General features: G+C 41.1%; 1 protein-coding gene across 7 annotated transcripts in view; it reads right to left on the reverse strand.

The window, feature by feature from the left end:
• rnf157.S (ring finger protein 157 S homeolog) overlaps positions 1 to 17,836 on the reverse strand; it is a 33,489-nt gene that overhangs the window by 6,836 nt on the left and 8,817 nt on the right. For 4 of the 7 annotated variants that reach the window (XM_041577735.1, XM_018237425.2, XM_041577736.1 and 1 more), the window contains 16 exons: positions 14,057 to 14,145; positions 12,340 to 12,486; positions 11,764 to 11,881; positions 11,548 to 11,614; positions 8,726 to 8,769; positions 7,916 to 7,963; positions 7,682 to 7,753; positions 7,347 to 7,506; positions 7,046 to 7,158; positions 6,243 to 6,463; positions 5,724 to 5,841; positions 5,169 to 5,280; positions 3,578 to 3,771; positions 3,154 to 3,219; positions 558 to 603; positions 7 to 105 (listed from right to left, as the gene is read on the reverse strand). In XM_041577735.1, the coding sequence (XP_041433669.1) occupies positions 7 to 105; positions 558 to 603; positions 3,154 to 3,219; positions 3,578 to 3,771; positions 5,169 to 5,280; positions 5,724 to 5,841; positions 6,243 to 6,463; positions 7,046 to 7,158; positions 7,347 to 7,506; positions 7,682 to 7,753; positions 7,916 to 7,963; positions 8,726 to 8,769; positions 11,548 to 11,614; positions 11,764 to 11,881; positions 12,340 to 12,486; positions 14,057 to 14,145 (1,714 nt within the window). 7 annotated transcript variants of the gene reach the window in all.

A 17,836-nucleotide genomic window follows, 5' to 3' on the forward strand; every position in this document is an offset into this window, starting at 1 on the left:
ACTCACCGGCCAGGCAGCCCTCAGAGCCCCGCACATTGTCCAGAACGTCCCTCAGTGTGACGCCAGCAGCATTGTTATTGTCACACTCTCTGCCAGTCATCTGCCCTGAAATAGAGTTAAAGAGGTTAGAGGCAGGCAAAGTGGGGCAGTCGACTGCCTGCCCTGACAAAACATAAAGGGTAAAGTGTGCACAATAAGGGGGAGGTGCATTTTGCTCACAGCTGGCTTAGTGCCAATGCCATGCGGGAGATAGAGATGGCAGCATGCACTCTCTGTGATCGATTTTGACATTTGGAGACAGGACTATATCTATTTTTTTTGTAGTCAAAGGTTTTATAAGCTGTATGGCAGGGATGCCAAACTGACAGCTCTCCCAGGCTCGGTAGTTGCAGTTAAAACAGCCAGAGGGTCATGCATTTTGCATCCCATTGCATGGTCCTAATGTCATGTCTTCTAGCAGGGTTGGCTAGACAGAAGTGTGTGATGTGCAGACGTTAATTAGCTGGGGTCTATATGAGCTCTGTCCAGCAGTGAACAAGTTAATTTCAGAGTGTTACCATCATCTTCCTCCGGCGATGCAAATTCTTCCTCTGTGACATTTCCCTGTAACAGAAAGGGACAAATAGTTTATCTCCATGTAATACATTGGTGACAGTTCTCATCTTATTTCATCTGCCTTTTCTCCTCATAAATCATCATAAAGTACAGTCACCTGCATGGGCCCCATAGGAACCTCCTCCTGAGTGAATCCAAAGTGTGCCAAACCACAGGGAACCTGGTTGTTTTTAGAACAAGCTACATAGCAGGAGGAATCAGAAAATCCTGCTTTAGTGAATGTCTTCAGTTTAACTACTATAACCATTGTACTCCATATAGTTTATCAGATTAGGTAAACCCTGTGGGCCTACAGGATCCTGAGGGCACCTTCACTGCATACAAAGCCTTAGAACCTCTAATGACACCAACACACCCCTCTGACAAGTACAGACTAAACCTACCTTTTTTACTAAAGCTCAATATGAAATGGAAGACAATCGATTGAGCTACAAAATAGGTAAAAATATATCTATGATGATGACGATAAGCTCCTACAGCCCTTTAAAATCTGATGTCGTTTTTTTTCTGCATAAGGGGTCTTTACATAATTTGGATCTCGAAAACTTATGGCTTAAGATTGACATAAACTCAATAGGATTGTTTTGCCACCAATAAGTATTAAAGGGATTGTGGAATATTGGCAACTATCGTATCAATTTGAACAACTGCCTTTAATGAAACTCAGGGATTCTGCTCAGCAGGGACAAAGGTGAGAAATGTATCATCAAATTTATCATTTAGAACAGTTAAAGTGATTCCCCTTCCTAGAGCTGCTTTAGAACATAAGAGCGTATTAGAAAAATGGAAAAGTAATTGTAGAAAGTATTTATTTCTCGTGATCTATCTGAACTGAAAAAATGGAGTCTATTGGAGATGGCTTTCAGAATTCAGAGCTTTGTGGATAATGGGTTCCTGGACAGCGGATCCAATTCTTCTCCAATAAAAAAAAAGTGCATCAATGAATGGATCCAGACTTTTTTGACCAGGTGTTGTATGTAAGGCTTAAATTCTGAGCTAGAGGGCAGTCAGTATGGGGGCCCCATGGGACATATGTGCTTCCAAAAAAACATATTTTATAAAGGACACCATGCATTAATGCAGTTGTGTAGGCCTATGCCCAATACTCCATAAAATTCCACTGTAATTGTAGAATATTTCCTCCCAAATAATTTACACCTGGAAATAATGACACAAATAATATTACAAATTCTTGCGGCCAACAGACTTGTTATTTTCAGCCAAGTGGTTTATATACAGTATAAGGCCCTTAATTATGGAATGGCAGAGTCAGTCACTTGTTGGCCCATCTGATTGGCATTAACCCCACCTGGCATTTTAAGGGCAGACACATGCTCAGATTCGGGGGGGGGGGGTTTAGTAGCCCGGCGATAAATCGCCTCTTCTTCGGGGCGACTAACCTCCCCAAACTGCCTCCCGCTGGCTAGAATGTAAATCGTCGGCGGGATGGCACTTGGATCGCTTCATTTTCCGAAGTCGTCTGAAGTTTCCTCGTGAGGCCACTTCGGGCGACTTCGGAAAACTAATTGCACTGATTGCCATTCCGCCGGCGATTTACATTCTAGCCGGCGGGAAGGCAGTTCTGGGAGATTTGTCGATGGGCGACTAATCTCCCCGTATCTGAGCGTGTCTCTGCCCTTAAGGGCTCACTAGCCAACCTGCTAAGCCCATAGCCACAATTCTGCAGTGATCCCACTAACTGACCAATGCTAACATGTAACCAATCTACAAGTGAACTGATCACATACCCTGAACATCTGCCTGTGTGTAGTAGGGCAACAAGATACCTCCAAATGCCCATCCCTAGGCTAATCTTGTCAGCCTGACCCTTTGATTATTTCTTTTAAAATGTGCCTGTGAGCATTTTCAAGTGATTATAATTCTTAATTTATATTGACAGGCTCAGATCAATTAAATACCCCTCTGTACCTATGTATGGGTGTTTATAGGTTTCTGTCACCTGACTTCAATCAAGTAATTGTACCAACAACAAACCCCCTTTGCCATTGCACTAAAGCAAGCATTTCATCAAAGGACTTTATCTTGTAGCAAATTGAGCAACTTTGTTGATCAGCTGGGTTTCTGGATACTCACACAAGGCAGGTTAAATAGCTCCTAATGAAACGGACCCTAAATCGTGTGCATTGTGTGACTGTGACGGGGGACATTTAGCTTAATTGCGACAGGTAATATGTAAAAATGCCACAGCACGCATTTGCGCTATGTAAGTAAAGGATGATGATGATTTAGATTGTAAACTCTATGGGGCAGGGCCCTCCATCCTCCTTTCTCTTTCAGACTAAGCTATTAATCTTTATTGTAACTGAACTTCATATTTATTTGTATTTTATTTTGTACCTATTTTGTAGTATTATTGCAATGCCCCCCGGTTTGTTCTACTAATTTATTGTTTTTCTGTAGAGTGCTTCAATTCAGTTGCGCTATACAAATAAAAGTATACATACATACATAAGGAGCAGTATATCAGTACCCCTATAAATCACATAAACAACTCCAAATATGTAAAGTCTGTGGTACCTCTGCATCCATTTCCTCAGCAGAAACAGTCACAAAGTGCGGCTCTGGGGACTCTGCTGGTGACAGCTGCAACATATAAGAAGAGGCATTAATGTGTAGCACCAGGCAGGGCTGCCATCTGGGGGAGACAGATGGGAGGTCAAGTCAGGGAGTCACGTCAGGGACCCCACTGTAATAAGGGGACCATGAAAGACACAACAGTCACAAAAAGGAAAGGGGTAGGTCTCAGCAGACAAGGAGTTGAGTTTGCTTGGGCTTTGGCATTTGGGCAACATGGGGCATGACTTGAGTGGATCATGGGTCCACTTTAGGACTGCCCCCTCCCCACTTTGGGACTGCCCCCCCCCAAGAATTATAGCATAGAATAGACAGCAAAAGACAACATGCCAATGCATAGCGCACATAGTGAAATGTTAGATCTTACCTCTCCCTCGATGGAGGGGGATCCACTTGCAGCTGCTGGAGGCGATGGAGTGATCCCCCCTTCCTCCTCTTCCATTCCCCCAGCTGTGTAGGAGCCCGACATGGAAGATACGGTGTCAGTGCTGAGCTGGGACTGCTGGCTGTGGGACGAGGCCATGGACATTATGGACTGGGCCAGGCTACTGCTCAGGGGGTCTGCGCAAAAGACGGGGGTTTTGGAGAGAAAAGGAGACAGAAAGGAAGGAGCAGCGAGAGTGAAAGGCAGAAGGGATAGAGAAGGCAGAGATTGGTGAGGCAGGCAGAAAGGGATGAGATGAGATACACAAGTGAATGAGAGCAAGTGGTGACAATGCAAAGAAGTGAAATAGTCCCAATGAAATGTCTGACAAATACAAAGTACAAACAAAAACGTACAGGGGATGATGAAAAGATAAAAAGCAGCAAAACTAAGGGAATGATCACTGTGTCTGTGTTTGTTTTTGGCTGCGGGCAATAGGGATGTATTTGTAGGGGTCTCCTGTCATAACCACAGATAGGGTATAGTTATAAAGCTAACCAAGCTTGCCATGATGCTGCTCTGTATATAATGGCAGTCAGCTACCTACCTGTCCTATCCCCCTACAAGAATAAAGCTGTATTTAAGCATATGAACCACAAGGCTAGCCAAGGGAAGTCTAAACTAGTTACCTGGTGAAAATACTGTATTAAATTTTCATGCTTAGATTTAAAAGGAAAACAAGAACATTGCAGTACATTAGGAGACCCCAGTCTTTTTGCTGACTCCCACCCATTTCATTTAAGCTTTAACAGGGCTAGATAATGGATTATTATTATTGAGTAACATGGTCACAAAGTGGGACTTTCTTTGGAAATACAACTGTGCCCAGTGTTCAAGTGCAGTATTACTATTATTAGTAGAACTTACTACAAATACATAGAAATTAAAGTAATGCAGGGCAATTATGCCACCATGTGGTCGCAATTAGTAAATGCAAAGAAGGAAAGACAAGTGTTTTTGTTAAAGGGCCAAATGCACCAAAACAAGGTTCATATACTTTAAATATAATTCAATTTTACCCTGCTCTTTTAAGAAATGTTTTTGAATACTATTATTTGCATATACTACATAATGGGCAAGTACGTTTTTATATAGTTTACATAAATCTGACACCAGAATTTTTATTAATATAAATAAGCTACTATGTAGCCACAGTGATTGTCAATCAAGTTTCAGTAGAGCTGTAGGAACCTATAACAGAGTTTATGGCTCCCTGAATACCTGTAGGATAAAACAGGACTGGTACATATAATCAAAACATGTTTCCCCACCACCAGCAAATAAATTTTAAATGTAAATAAAATATTTTTACTATATGGCCTCAGTGGCAATTTAAGCTGTTTTATAAGTAGTGGGAACCAACATGCAAGGATAGCTAACATTCACATTTTGGTGTTTATGACCCTTTAAAATCTGATTACGTCAGAATATGTACCAAACTAGGTTATTAATATCTAGTGGTTAGAGAGTTGCAGTCATAGTGCAGGAGGGATAGTGTTAGTCACATGTTGTGAATTTGCAAACCACTGTTTACCTTCAGGGGAGGAGATTGTAGGAGACAGGGGTGTTCCTGTGCAGGAAGACTGATCAATGGCCCCAGAGGAAGACAAGGTAAGGTTTTCACTTTCAGGGGTCACGCCATTCTCCTGTGTAGCAATGCAGATAACGGGTATGAGCCATCACCATCTATACCCACCTTTCTCTTACACTATGCTGCAATGTAGAGTGCACTACATACTTACAATTATGATAAAACCAGACTAAATGAAACTTTCAACTCCCAACACCCCTGACTGCCATCAGCACAGACTGCAAATTGCATACAACTACACAACTATGGCCAATGGTCTCTTTCCTGTACCACCTACTTCGATATGACCTACCTGTCAGAATGCACACATTATGATCTACCTGTCTTGCTAGATATCAAGTTTTTTCTCTTGCCCTATAACAATGTCTTCTCCCCAACTCCTGCTGTTTGCACCATCCATTGTTACTCTCTTCCTATCACATATTCTCATGCCTTTCTGTGTATCATTTGCCATTCTCAAGTCTCTTCTCCTACATAACCCCACTTGCTCTGTCTTACAGCTCTTCTTGCCTCAGCCAGCTGGGATGTCTTTTTCCTTGGCGTCTGGATTTCAGCTTCACTGAATGATTTCTCCATCTCATCTTCTTGCAGCACTGAAGAATTTTGGGAAATGGACCTGAAGGAAAAAATCAGTCCCTGCAAGTCAGAATTTTAACACTATAACTACTGTGTTCACTTGCTTAACTCTCATATCTGCAAGCATACACACACACACACACACACACACACATTGAAGCTGCAATATTACTCGCCCTGCTTGAATTTTTATTAAAAGAGCAAGACCCCCAATGGCCATAGTCCCATAAGAGAGACTTATAGACAAATGAAGTCAGAAATTTGGTAGTTTCTACTTAAAAGGAAAACAGCCTCTGCCAGGTATTCAGAAATACTAAATACTTACATTAATTTCAACTACTATTAACACAAATGACACATGGCCAGAACTGTGAACTAGTGAGTGTGACATAGTATGACCATATCATTCTAACAACGCTGCCCCACCTCTTACAGCCTTACCTAGATATGCTCTTCTTCAGTTTTAAGGCCTGGCCTCCACAGAGATGCTGCAAGGGTGAGTGCATGCGCAGGTGTATGTCACTGCCGTACGATGGCAGACCTCCAGGGCGTCTTGCTTCTCCTAGAGCCCGTAGTGGGGGTGCAGAGGGTGATGGGGTCAGGGGACCATTTAGGGCCTCCAGAAGAGAGACCACCTCATATCCAGGAGGTACATGTTCTGACTGGAAAAGAAAGCATGGATGTGCACAAGGAAAGGCAAACAATACACCACAAGGCAAGCATGTAAGTGAAGACCTGCTCAGAGGGAACACACTTTCCTTTAACAGATTCAATTCAGTCCTCAGTGTACTTCTCTACTGCAAAATGCATATTCATCAGTATAATTATTCTATTGCACTCCCTTATTCACCCATAGTGGATTTATCCATCCCTAATCTTGCCATGTTGATCTACTTACTCCTCTAGTATAAAGATAGCTAGAATCTCAGCCATAAAGCAGGACAGGACTGCTGCTTACAATGTGTATCAGATAGGATCTGTGACAGAATGTTCTGTTATAAAGATAGCTAGAATCTCAGCCATAAAGCAGGACAGGACTGCTGCTTACAATGGGTGTCTGTGTCTATTGCAGAGCCCCTGCTTACAAATGCTATCAAATAGGATCTGTGTCACTGTAACCAAAGTGATTTACTTTACCAATCACACAATGCTATTAGACACAAACACCCTTTTCTATTTTGTACCCCCTTTATGTGACATACATACACATATCTATCCACAGCTGACAGTATGCTCAGTCTTACCGTGTGCTCCTCTGAGTCTGAGGTTGGGGCTGCTATAATGGGGCTAAAACCACCTGGAGAGTGCGGACCAGGGACCTTTCTCATGGCTCGGATCTGGAGGAGGGCTCGGAAAGCTAAATTTAAGGTTGGCAGTGATATAAAGATTGATATCAGAAGGAGTAGTATATAGAAACTTGTAGATACATAGGATAGGGTAAGATTACAGATTTTAAAAAATCCTCAATTATATGTAGAGGTCTTTTCTAAAAGGAAGTCCTATATCAATATGTTCAACATGCAAAAAACACTTGCTGGAACTTACGCAGCCTACAAATAGGGCAGTTACTGGCCTGGTACCGCAATGTGTCTGCACACGCGTTACACAAACACAGGTGTCGGCACGGCAGGATGAGTGTGTCTCGGACATCAGACAAGCACACCACACATTCTGCACTGTTATCGCTCAATTCATCTTCAGCTACCTGAAAGATACAACATGCAAAAATGGAGCACGTAGATCCAGCACACAAACATGGAGAACTGCTGGCAATGTATTCCCACTGTGGACAAGTGGAATTGCAGCAAATATGGTCTAGTTGTCATCTTTATGTAGGGCAAAAATCACTAAGGTTTTGATACAGTCACTCAGGTACACACCTTGGAGTCCTGGCTGTTGTATTTATTCTCAATACCGTAGATTTCTTGCAGTAAGTAACTTACTCCATCCACCTATGAGTGGGGAGAGAAAGTGGAAAGTCAGTAGCTGTCTTTTTTGAGTGGTACTATTTACAATTTTCTTTAATGTGGCAGTAGCACAAACTTTATCTTTATTAGTTAGTAGCTGTCCCCTCGGGATGTCTGTGACATCCTTAGATAACCCCCAATCCTCACCACTTGTTTCTGTTTCAGGGGTTTCACACAGAAACTGCCATCGGCGTGCTGCAAAAACAAGAAAAGAACAATGGAGTGAGCACCAGAGCAGCACTAATATTGGGACACTCTACAGTGCAGGGTCTGTCCTTATGGGTCTAGGATTCTGATGAGATGGTGGCAATGCTGCTCACCTGCTATAGCAGACAACACTTTACATTCACGTGGTGTACTTCACATGCACCATTAGAATATTATGGAAACTCCCTGGCAATACAGAGATCTGGAATTCCTTTAGTGTAGCAGCCCCCAAATGCAGAGAGGCTTGCTCTTATCACTCTCAATTTTGACAATTTTCTGGAAAAAAAATACCTGCATTCCTATAAGTATTAGGGATGCACCGAATCCACTACTTTGGATTCGGCCGAACCCCCGAATCCTTTGCAATAGATTTGGTCGAATACCACAATTTAGGGGTGGGAAGGGGAAAACATTTGTTACATCCCAAAAAGTCACGCTATTTCCCTCCCTGCCCCATAATTTGCATGTGCAAATGAGGATTCGGTTTCAGTTCGGCCGGGCAGAAGGATTCAGCCGAATCTGAATCCTGCTAAAAAAGGCAGAATCCCAAACCGAATCCTGGATTCGGTGCATCCCTAATAATTACATTTCCTTCCTATTAATAACATAGGAATTAAGCATAATGTTTATTGGCCATGCTGGTAAAATACCAGCTGGTTGGCAACCCTACTCACTCTACAAGCTGATGCTAGTATACCTTTCTTTCTGACACTGGCCAGATATAATATGGGTTTGTGGGTGACTACTCACTTTTTCAAATGTCGCCATGAGTACATGGGAGTGTCCAAGATGCTCTGCAAGAAACAGGTATTAGTTATGGCTGCAAATCAGTCCTAATTACATCCCACAGTTCTGTCTACTGTCCTGGACGCTACCACTTCCAAATCATTAGTCACAGCATGTCTCACTGTGCCTGTCTCCGTGAGCAATCACAAACACAGAGCAAATACTGGGCCTACAGACTCTCTAAATACAGGTTCTGCAGCTAAAAGCAGGCACCCAACTTAATATTGCATCTGTAAACATACATCAATCTAGGCTCATTATGCACAACTGGCTGTGTGTAACTGATATGATAATGAAACAAACAATTATGTGAACACTGTATTGTGTGATAAGCATGCCAACTATTAATAACCACACAGTGACAGCTGTGCTGAGCTTGCTTTGATATTGCAGGATCGCTATACTAATCCTATATAATAAAGTTGAAGTGTCTCTGCGTCCAGTCCCTGTGTCCGTGGGATTGCGCTACTGCGCATGTGCCCCACGGACCTCTAGCGCCCGTTAATTTAACGGGCTTAATGTCTAGTATAATATAAACAGACAGGGTGCAATCAGGGGGTACTCTAGTCAGGGGCCCCAAGCGACGCAAAGGTGCCATTTTGTTGTGAATTGGATGGGCTTGCAGCAACTGGTCATGTTTGAAAGACAGTAGATGGCATTATGGTGCAATGGGGTGTGGCTATGTAGATCAGGGGCCTGACCATAAATGGAGTATTTTCATAGGTGCCCCATACTAATTGTTTGCAGGACCCACACAAGTGGGCCAGTAATTATGTCCCACTGTGAGGTAGTGTGGAACCCAATTGTTACTTTACACAGACCACCAATTAAAGTGTTGCAATCTACCGTCACAGAGGCTATAGTTACAGGGGGGGCAACTACAACATGCAAGGGTTGTGAACAGGTGTCTAATTTCGGGCCCTATAACTTTAAAATAAAAACACAATATAGCCTATGCATAATTAAGGTTTAATTTAATTTATTAAAACACGCTGGCATAGGTTATTCTGCAGGAGGAGCAGCCATAATTGTATTTATGGTCCCCTCATCCACACCATCCTGTTCGCCTTAATATCAAGAACCCTGATTGGCCAGGATAAATGTTACATGATTCCACACATTAAAAGACTCCATGATAACTCCAATGAGCGGTTTCCCAAGGTCTCTTATGCTGAGAGCATAATGCAACCCTCTCCATCAGTTCCATGGTAAAGTGATTAATTCTGGTTTCTCTGCTTTACCATAGTGGGTGGTGCAAAGATTCCGTGAAACTTCACTTTGAAGAGGGTCTTCAAATCCCAGAATCCATCACATCACCAATGGAACAAGATATAGGGGTATATTTATCAAAGAGTGAAGTTAGAGATCTCCACAGTCCTCTAGAGTGGAATCCCGCCACTCTCCTATGGGATTTTGAAAGGTTTATTTATCAAAGGATGAACTTTCACTTTCACCCATTGATAAATACTCTTTTAAAAATCCTATAGAAATGAATGGAGAGGGGCAGATTTATTAAGGGTCAAATTGAAAAATTGAATTTGAAATTCAGATTTTCTAGTTTTCTAGTTTTTTTATGGTCAAAACTGTCAAATTCGACTAGGGAGTTATTAAAATTATATTAGAGGTTTTTTTTTAAAAAAAAAAAAATTCTAATTCGATTTTCAAGATTTATCATACTCTGGCCCTTTAAGAACTCAAATTTGAATATTCGTCATCTAAACCTGCCGAATTGCTATTTAAGTCAATTGGAGAAGTCCAGGGATCAATTGGGAGTTGTTTGCAGCCTTCCTGACATTTGAGTTTTTTAAATTCGAATCGAATTCAATTGAAATTCAATAGAGTTTTCAGGTCGATTCTATGCAACAGAGTTTTAAAAATTTGATTACATTAATAAATTCAGATTGGTCGAATTTCGAGTTCATGGGAGTTTTAATAAAACTCACATGAATTGGAAATCCGACCCGAAGCTTGGGAGACCCGTGGGTTTAGGTTGACTGCTGCACAGACTTTGCAGGCTGTGGGCAGAGAGTTCCTATCGACCCGCACATCACTAACACAGACTGCAAACACACCGACCTGCTTTTATGGTTTTCTTTCAATCTGTGGAATCATGTAAGTATGTGAAAAAATAAAATATATTTATTTATTTAGATGCTTATGTACCTTTTCTATGTAACCCAACTGAATGAAAACATGTATAAATGGGCAGATAAATGTCAGTCACTATTAAAGTAATTGTTCAGTGTAAAAATAAAAACTGAGTAAATAGATAGGCTGTGCAAAATAAAACATGTTTCTAATATAGTTAGTTAGGCAAAAATGTAATGTATAAAGGCTGGAGTGACTGGATGTCTAACATAATAGCCAGAACACTACTTCCTGCTTTGCAGCTCTCTGATTCCACTGACAGTAACCAATCAGTGACTTGAGGGAGGGCCACATGGGTCATAACTGTTGCTTTTGAATCTGAGCTGAATGCTGAGGATCAATTACAAACTCACTGAACAGAAATGTCCCATGTGGCCCCCCTTCAAGTCCTGACTAACTCAGAGTTAGAGAGCTGAAAAGCAGGAGTAGAGTTCTGGCTATTATGTTAGACATCCAGTCACTCCAGCCTTTATAAATTACCTTTTTGGCTAACTAACTATATTGAAAACATTTTTTATTTGCATAGGCCATCTTTTTACCCCATTTTTATTTTCACACTGAACTGTTCCTTTAACCTCAGTTTTTGAGTGTGCTGCAAAAGGGAAAACAGCATAGCAAGCAACTAATACACTTCTCACCTTCTCCTTCTTCTACCACTGCATGGACAACCATTGGGTAAACCTCTCTGTCCAGATCAAACGTCAGCTGAAAAGCACAGAGGGGTGCATGAGTTGAGCACAAAGAAGCAAATATGTTTTATAAATAGCCAGTGATACACTTGGTGTCAGATTCACCCTGGCAGATTATACGCCAAGACACTGTGAGAAACAAGTAACGTGCTCAGTGCCTCCTACCTCTTCTTCTCTCCATTCAGAAGGGTCCACTGTATGGGAAGGAAAGCAGAACTGCTGGCTGACTCCTCTTTTGAAGTGCACGGTGTCTGACTGTAGGTTGCTGGATTTGGGCAAGTAGCTGCAGGATGCATAGACAAATTGTGTAGGGTCTGTATTAGCATCCATTCAAGTCCACTAAGACTTAAATCCATTACACTGGACACTTGCCTACCAGATACACTGGACAAACTGAGGCCCCATAGTGTTTCCATATTAAAACTCCATCATTAAACTGCCCCAAATCTCCCTTCCGCTTCCTCCTATCATGCACCAACGCCGATACAGGTGGTCATCAAGGGCATTCCTTTCTGACCCCGAAAAGGCAACAAGATTGCTCCCTGGGTTATTTTGACAAACAAATTGTAATTACAATAGTCATATCATGGTAGAAATGCATATTTCCCTTTTAAATTGCATAACCTAGCTGCTTTTACAGTATAGAAATTCTTTATATGTTGATACTAGAATCTAATTTTCTCCAGTCATGGATGGATGTCCTTTTGTCCCTTGCACCATCCTTATTTTCCTTAAATGTACCTGGGAATGCCTCCCTGGAACTCCTCAGTGGCCTGATAATACATGGTGATTGCAACTCGAGCATCTGTATCAAAAGTGAACTCCACATTATAATGCACCTTGGGGCGGCTCCCCTCCACGCCTGTGGTCTTTAGTTCCTCTGTGCACCTGCAATGGAAAAGGCAGGTGTGTCTCCGAGCTTGGCTTAGACCTTGGCAATACAAAAAACTATTTTCAATATTAAATCCCATCTGTACATATATCTGTCCTCTTAACTAGCCATTTACCCCAGGGATCTGGGTTTGTTTGGCTGCTCCTTCCTTTGCTCTGGACCAGTGTAAAGGAGGCCATACAAGCAATGTATAATGTATTATAAGCTGCCAACTCAGCCCCAATAGACCAAGCTTGTGTTTGGTGCTTTCCCGACGGATATCTGTCTGTATCTGAAAACACACAAATTACAGTAAAACTGATGGGTTTTAGGAATACCAGTCTCTACCTTTGCACTAGAGATACTGCCTGTGTTTCAGGCAGATAGTAAATTTTGCAGACTTTGTAATCTTCTATTCTAAGAAATAAATGGCATGCCACTGTTTTGCCCAGGGTGCCAAGGCCCTAAGACCTTCCCTGATGGGAGCGGTACAGCTTTAACGGACAATGGTTTTCATTAGGGCTTTGATGCAGCTGTAAAGTGCATTATGTATGAATATTTTTATTTATATAGCGCTACATATATATATATATATATATATATATATATATATATATATATATATATATATATATTAATATTAGGATTGTTATCTACTGTTATTTCCCTAGTAAAACAATTCATACAGATATGGGATCAGTTATCCAGAAAGCTCCGAACTACAGAAAGGTCGTCTCACCTAGACTCCATTATAATAAAAAAAATTTAAAATGGTTTCCCTTTTCTCTGTGTTAATAAAACAGTACCTTGTACTCGATCCAAAATAAGATATAATTAATCGTTATTGAAAGCAAACCCAGCCTATTGGGTTTATTTAATGTTTAATGATTTTAAAGTCTTAAGGTATGAAGATCCAAACTATGGAAAGATCCATTATCCGGAAAACCCAAGGTCCTAAACATTTTGGATAACAGGTCCCACAACTGTAACCACGCACCTCTTTTTGTAGCCAGTGGGATTCATGTGCTCAAATGCACTTGAGCATTTCTAAGAGAGAGGTTAGTAAAGAATTCTCAAGTCTGTTAAACATAAGTTGGGAACAAAGACACATGGGTTTAACCGTAAAAACTGCTGCTTATAATGGGTATCAGATAGGATCTGTGTCACTGTGACAGATTGCTCTGTTATAAAGATAGCTAGAATCTCAGCCATAAAGCAGGACAGGACTGCTGATTACAATGGGTATCAGATAGGATCTGTGTCACTGTGACAGAATGCTCTGTTATAAAGAAAGCTAGAATCTCAGCCATAAAGCAGGACAGGACTGCTGCTTACAATGGATATCAGATAGGATCTGTGTCACTGTGAGACTGCTCTGTTATAAAAATAGTTAGAATCTCAGCCATAAAGCAGGGCAGGACTGCTGTTTACAATGGGTATCAGATAGGATCTGTGTCACTGTGAGACTGCTCTGTTATAAAGATAATTTCAAATACACAGCTGTTGGTTACTCTTGTAGGAAGGGGTGCAGAATAAAGAGTGACATGCTTCGAGCACATGCACGGTAATATAGAATATTCAACCTACCTGACGAGACGCAGAGTGTCCTTACGGATGTTGATTAGACTGCGCAGAGTTTTTACTGGCTCCTGTGGGGAAGGGGCTGTATATGGGAACTATGACAAAAAATAAATAAAGCAGTCAGGACTTAAGGCTTTATCACATTCAATTATAACGTTCCCCCATATCAACATTAACAAATTTCCTGATTGTGGGGGTTTTAGACAGGTGACGTTGTAGTTCTTTATTATATAAAAGTTTGCGGAGTATTATCACCCATCATTATTATCCTTGGCAAGACTAGTTCCATTACTACAATGTATTGATTTTTAGGGGGTACATTAATATTACCCTTTGTTCTAAACATAGATCTACTATTACCATATCACTATTTTATCTCACTTTCTTTTTAAAATAAATCCTTCTATTTTCCTCAGTACTAACAAACCTGTCACTGACATTAAATGAATGTTTAATGACAGTAGGATAAATGAGGCAGTACAGTGTACAGGACAGTTTGGTGCCTTGTTGCTAAAGCCAGTGCACAAACACCAGATCTAATATTCCTTTGCTTTCCATGGCTGCTCTCTGTGTGGTATCCCGAGGGCATGCATTCAGCTGAGAGCTAGAGATCAAGCAGACACTAGCAGTGGAGTGGAGATTAGGGTATGCACGTAGGGACGGGGAGGCTGTGCTGTGTCTTTATCAATTAGAGCCGGCTGAGAAGACACACTAGTCTGAAGGTGACTGCAGTGCAAGGGGAGAGTTGCAGCTACACCATAGGTAAACTGACAGCAAAAGGCCAGAAATTGCGAGCACATGAAGCAGGTCAGAATTGCTTGTGTACGAGGCACCAACTGCTCTAGAAGCACACTCACTTTATACCAGCAATGTCCCCCCATTTAATACATACTGCCATGTAAATGATGGGGAACGGAGTCGTTCAGGCCAATGCTCAATCTTCCCTTACAAAGCTAAGCTCCCCATACACAGATCTGCTCGTTTGGCAACCTTTAGCAGAGAGGTACAATAAATGATACCAACAGTGGTGCAACTACTAGGGGTGCGCTACAGCGATAATGGTTATCGCGAGTGGCTGGGCAGGGGGAGATTTTACAGCACGCACGCCAGCAGCACTTGGCGTGCCCCTTCATAGGGGAGCTTCAATTGAAGTAGACTCTCGCACACCGTTATGCAGTTATAAAGATTAGCTCGGTGCTCTATGGGTGGAGGATACGGTAACCTCCCGGTAACTGGTACAAGAAAAGAACACACTGGCACACGAGGCTTGTATCTGCAGGGCGAACCCTTGCAAAAGTTTTTACTGCGGTGGTGCAACGTTTCAGGGCTCCGCCCCTTTGTCAAGCATACTACATACAGGTGCAAATGAACATTATAAAGGCAAACCAATTAGTGCATCATTATGCAAAATAAGTGAAGAATCAATTTCCATACAAAAAATTTTTTCCAGTTTAAAATTACCATATAATCGAAAATACGTGGGATACATTTATATTAGAAAAAAGATTATTATAAAATTACTTTAGTGCTTTTACAATTATTGCATAGGTGTCAGATAAAATAGAGGAAAACACAGTACTTTTAAGTCCATGTAATTAACACAAAGTAGCCAAACATTTTTTTGAACACGGGCTTCGGGTGGCACAAATCCAATGGCAAATTTTGGAAAAAATTAAAACTAAACAAGGACAAGATAAAAAACGTCTACTCTCACAAAGAGAATGTTATTGGATGTGGTTACTGCAAACAAGATATCCGAGGGGATTAAATGAAGAGTTTAATCTGTCCTGCTTTTTGTAAAATAAATGCCTAATGAGCTCTCTCACTTCCCTTACAGATAAGAAAATTTCTTTGCCTAAACCACAGGGACAGGTATCTGTAATTTTGCTCCTTTGCTGTGTAGGGTAAGATTACCTTTTAACTTTTTATCTATCTTATTTTTGAATTCCTGGCTTGGAGGCAAGTTTTGGTTGTATAAAAACCAGGTGCACTGCCAAACAGAGCCTCCTGTAGGCTACCAGTCCACATAGGGGCTACCAAACAGCCAATTACAGCCCTTATTTGACATCCCCATGGATTTTTCCATGCTTCCGTGTTGCTCTCCAACTCTTTTTTTTTCATTTAAATGTGGCTCACAAGTAAAAAAAAGGTTGGGGACCCCTGCTATAAACAGTGTATAGTAATGTCACTTGTGTCACATAAAATCTGCCGTAAAATAAATATATTAGAAGTTGCTGTGGAGTTCCATGACATGTAGAAAAGTACTACAGCTTTAAGCATTTACATGATTGCGGAACTTTCATTTACCATCTTTATCTTTACATTAGGGGTTACATTGTTCCATATATAAAAAGTGCATAGTGATGTCATCATTTATTAATTGGTGCTTAGGGATGTCACTTGTGTCAAATGGCAAACTTGAATATTAAAAAAAATAATGGGTGTTTCTAAAGTTTAAAATGAGGATTTTAGAAGTCATCTTGGAGACCTGTTACCCTTATGAAAGGAATTATCCTGCACCCTTGTACCTTTATACTGTCATGGAACTCTTTTAGGGTAGGACTCCACAATCGTTTTTGTCGTGTTCCGACGACATGCGACAATTCTATCTCTTACCTTAATTTTTTCGCATGAGTTTTGTCGCAGTGCGTCGGATCGCGACAAAATCACTCGTGGAGTCCTACCCTTAATGTCATAATATTTTACAATGGGGGTGCAGTAGTCTCTGGATATGCCCCTGCTTCAGCTGTCCTAATACTCCATAATATTTTTTTTATAATTAATTCAGCAGGATGTATGTAACAAGATTGTAATCAATAAGCAGCTCACCATGAATGGAGGGGGGGGTGGTGGAAAGTGGTACTTTATCTTACTAATGAGAGATTTCAATTTTCTGTAATGAAGGGAGGCCACTGCTATGTCTCATTAGCAATATAACAAAGTGATGCTTGCGGATTACTGCTAGCATGCAATGGGATACAGTTGCCATGTACCACACTGCTCAAAAGCTTTGTACATATAGGAATCAGCATATACCCAGAAAAATAGCATTTATAAAACAAATATAGGCCAGCTCCTTCTTTGGAGTCTTTCTGTGGGCATGCTGGCTATGTGTGACCTTGAAAGTGACAGCCTGGGGCGAGGAAGTGAAATAGCCATCATTATTATCAATGCACACCACAAAGCAATATTTTCCTGTGATATGAAAAGGGATTGTGCCTTTAATGTTCTATTTTTACTTCAATTCCTAACAACAGGGTTTGTGCTGAATCTCAGTAAATGATGGCATGAGTTCAGAACTGAAATGCAATAGCACTATACGTAGCTGGCCTACCCTGCATGAAGACATATCACTTCTATTACTAAGCAACTGACAACACAGTAACATATTTATCAATTATTTAACATAAGTTGGTGTATAGAATTCAGAATGATGAGTCAAGCTTCAAACGTCGGTTACATACACATGAAAGAATAGACTTCTAACTCAGCAAGCAGAATGCACCCTTAAAGGAGAACTAAAGCTTAACTAAAGAAGTAGCTAGAAATGTTGTACATTATGTTTTGTGCTTCTGTACCAGCCCAAGGCAACTACAGCCATTTAGCAGTGAAGATGTTTCTCCAAAGATGCCCCAGTAGCTACCCATCTTCTTTTCTGCTGATTCACTGCACATGCTCTGTGCTGCTGTCACTTACTGAGCTTAGGGACCCACTCACAATATACAGTACACATAGAATATAAATGTCACAATATAAGGCTGATTAGTAATTAATACAAATAATTAC

Source organism: Xenopus laevis, chromosome 9_10S (genome assembly GCF_017654675.1).
Source record: "Xenopus laevis strain J_2021 chromosome 9_10S, Xenopus_laevis_v10.1, whole genome shotgun sequence".
In the NCBI taxonomy this organism is placed as follows: domain Eukaryota; kingdom Metazoa; phylum Chordata; class Amphibia; order Anura; family Pipidae; genus Xenopus; species Xenopus laevis.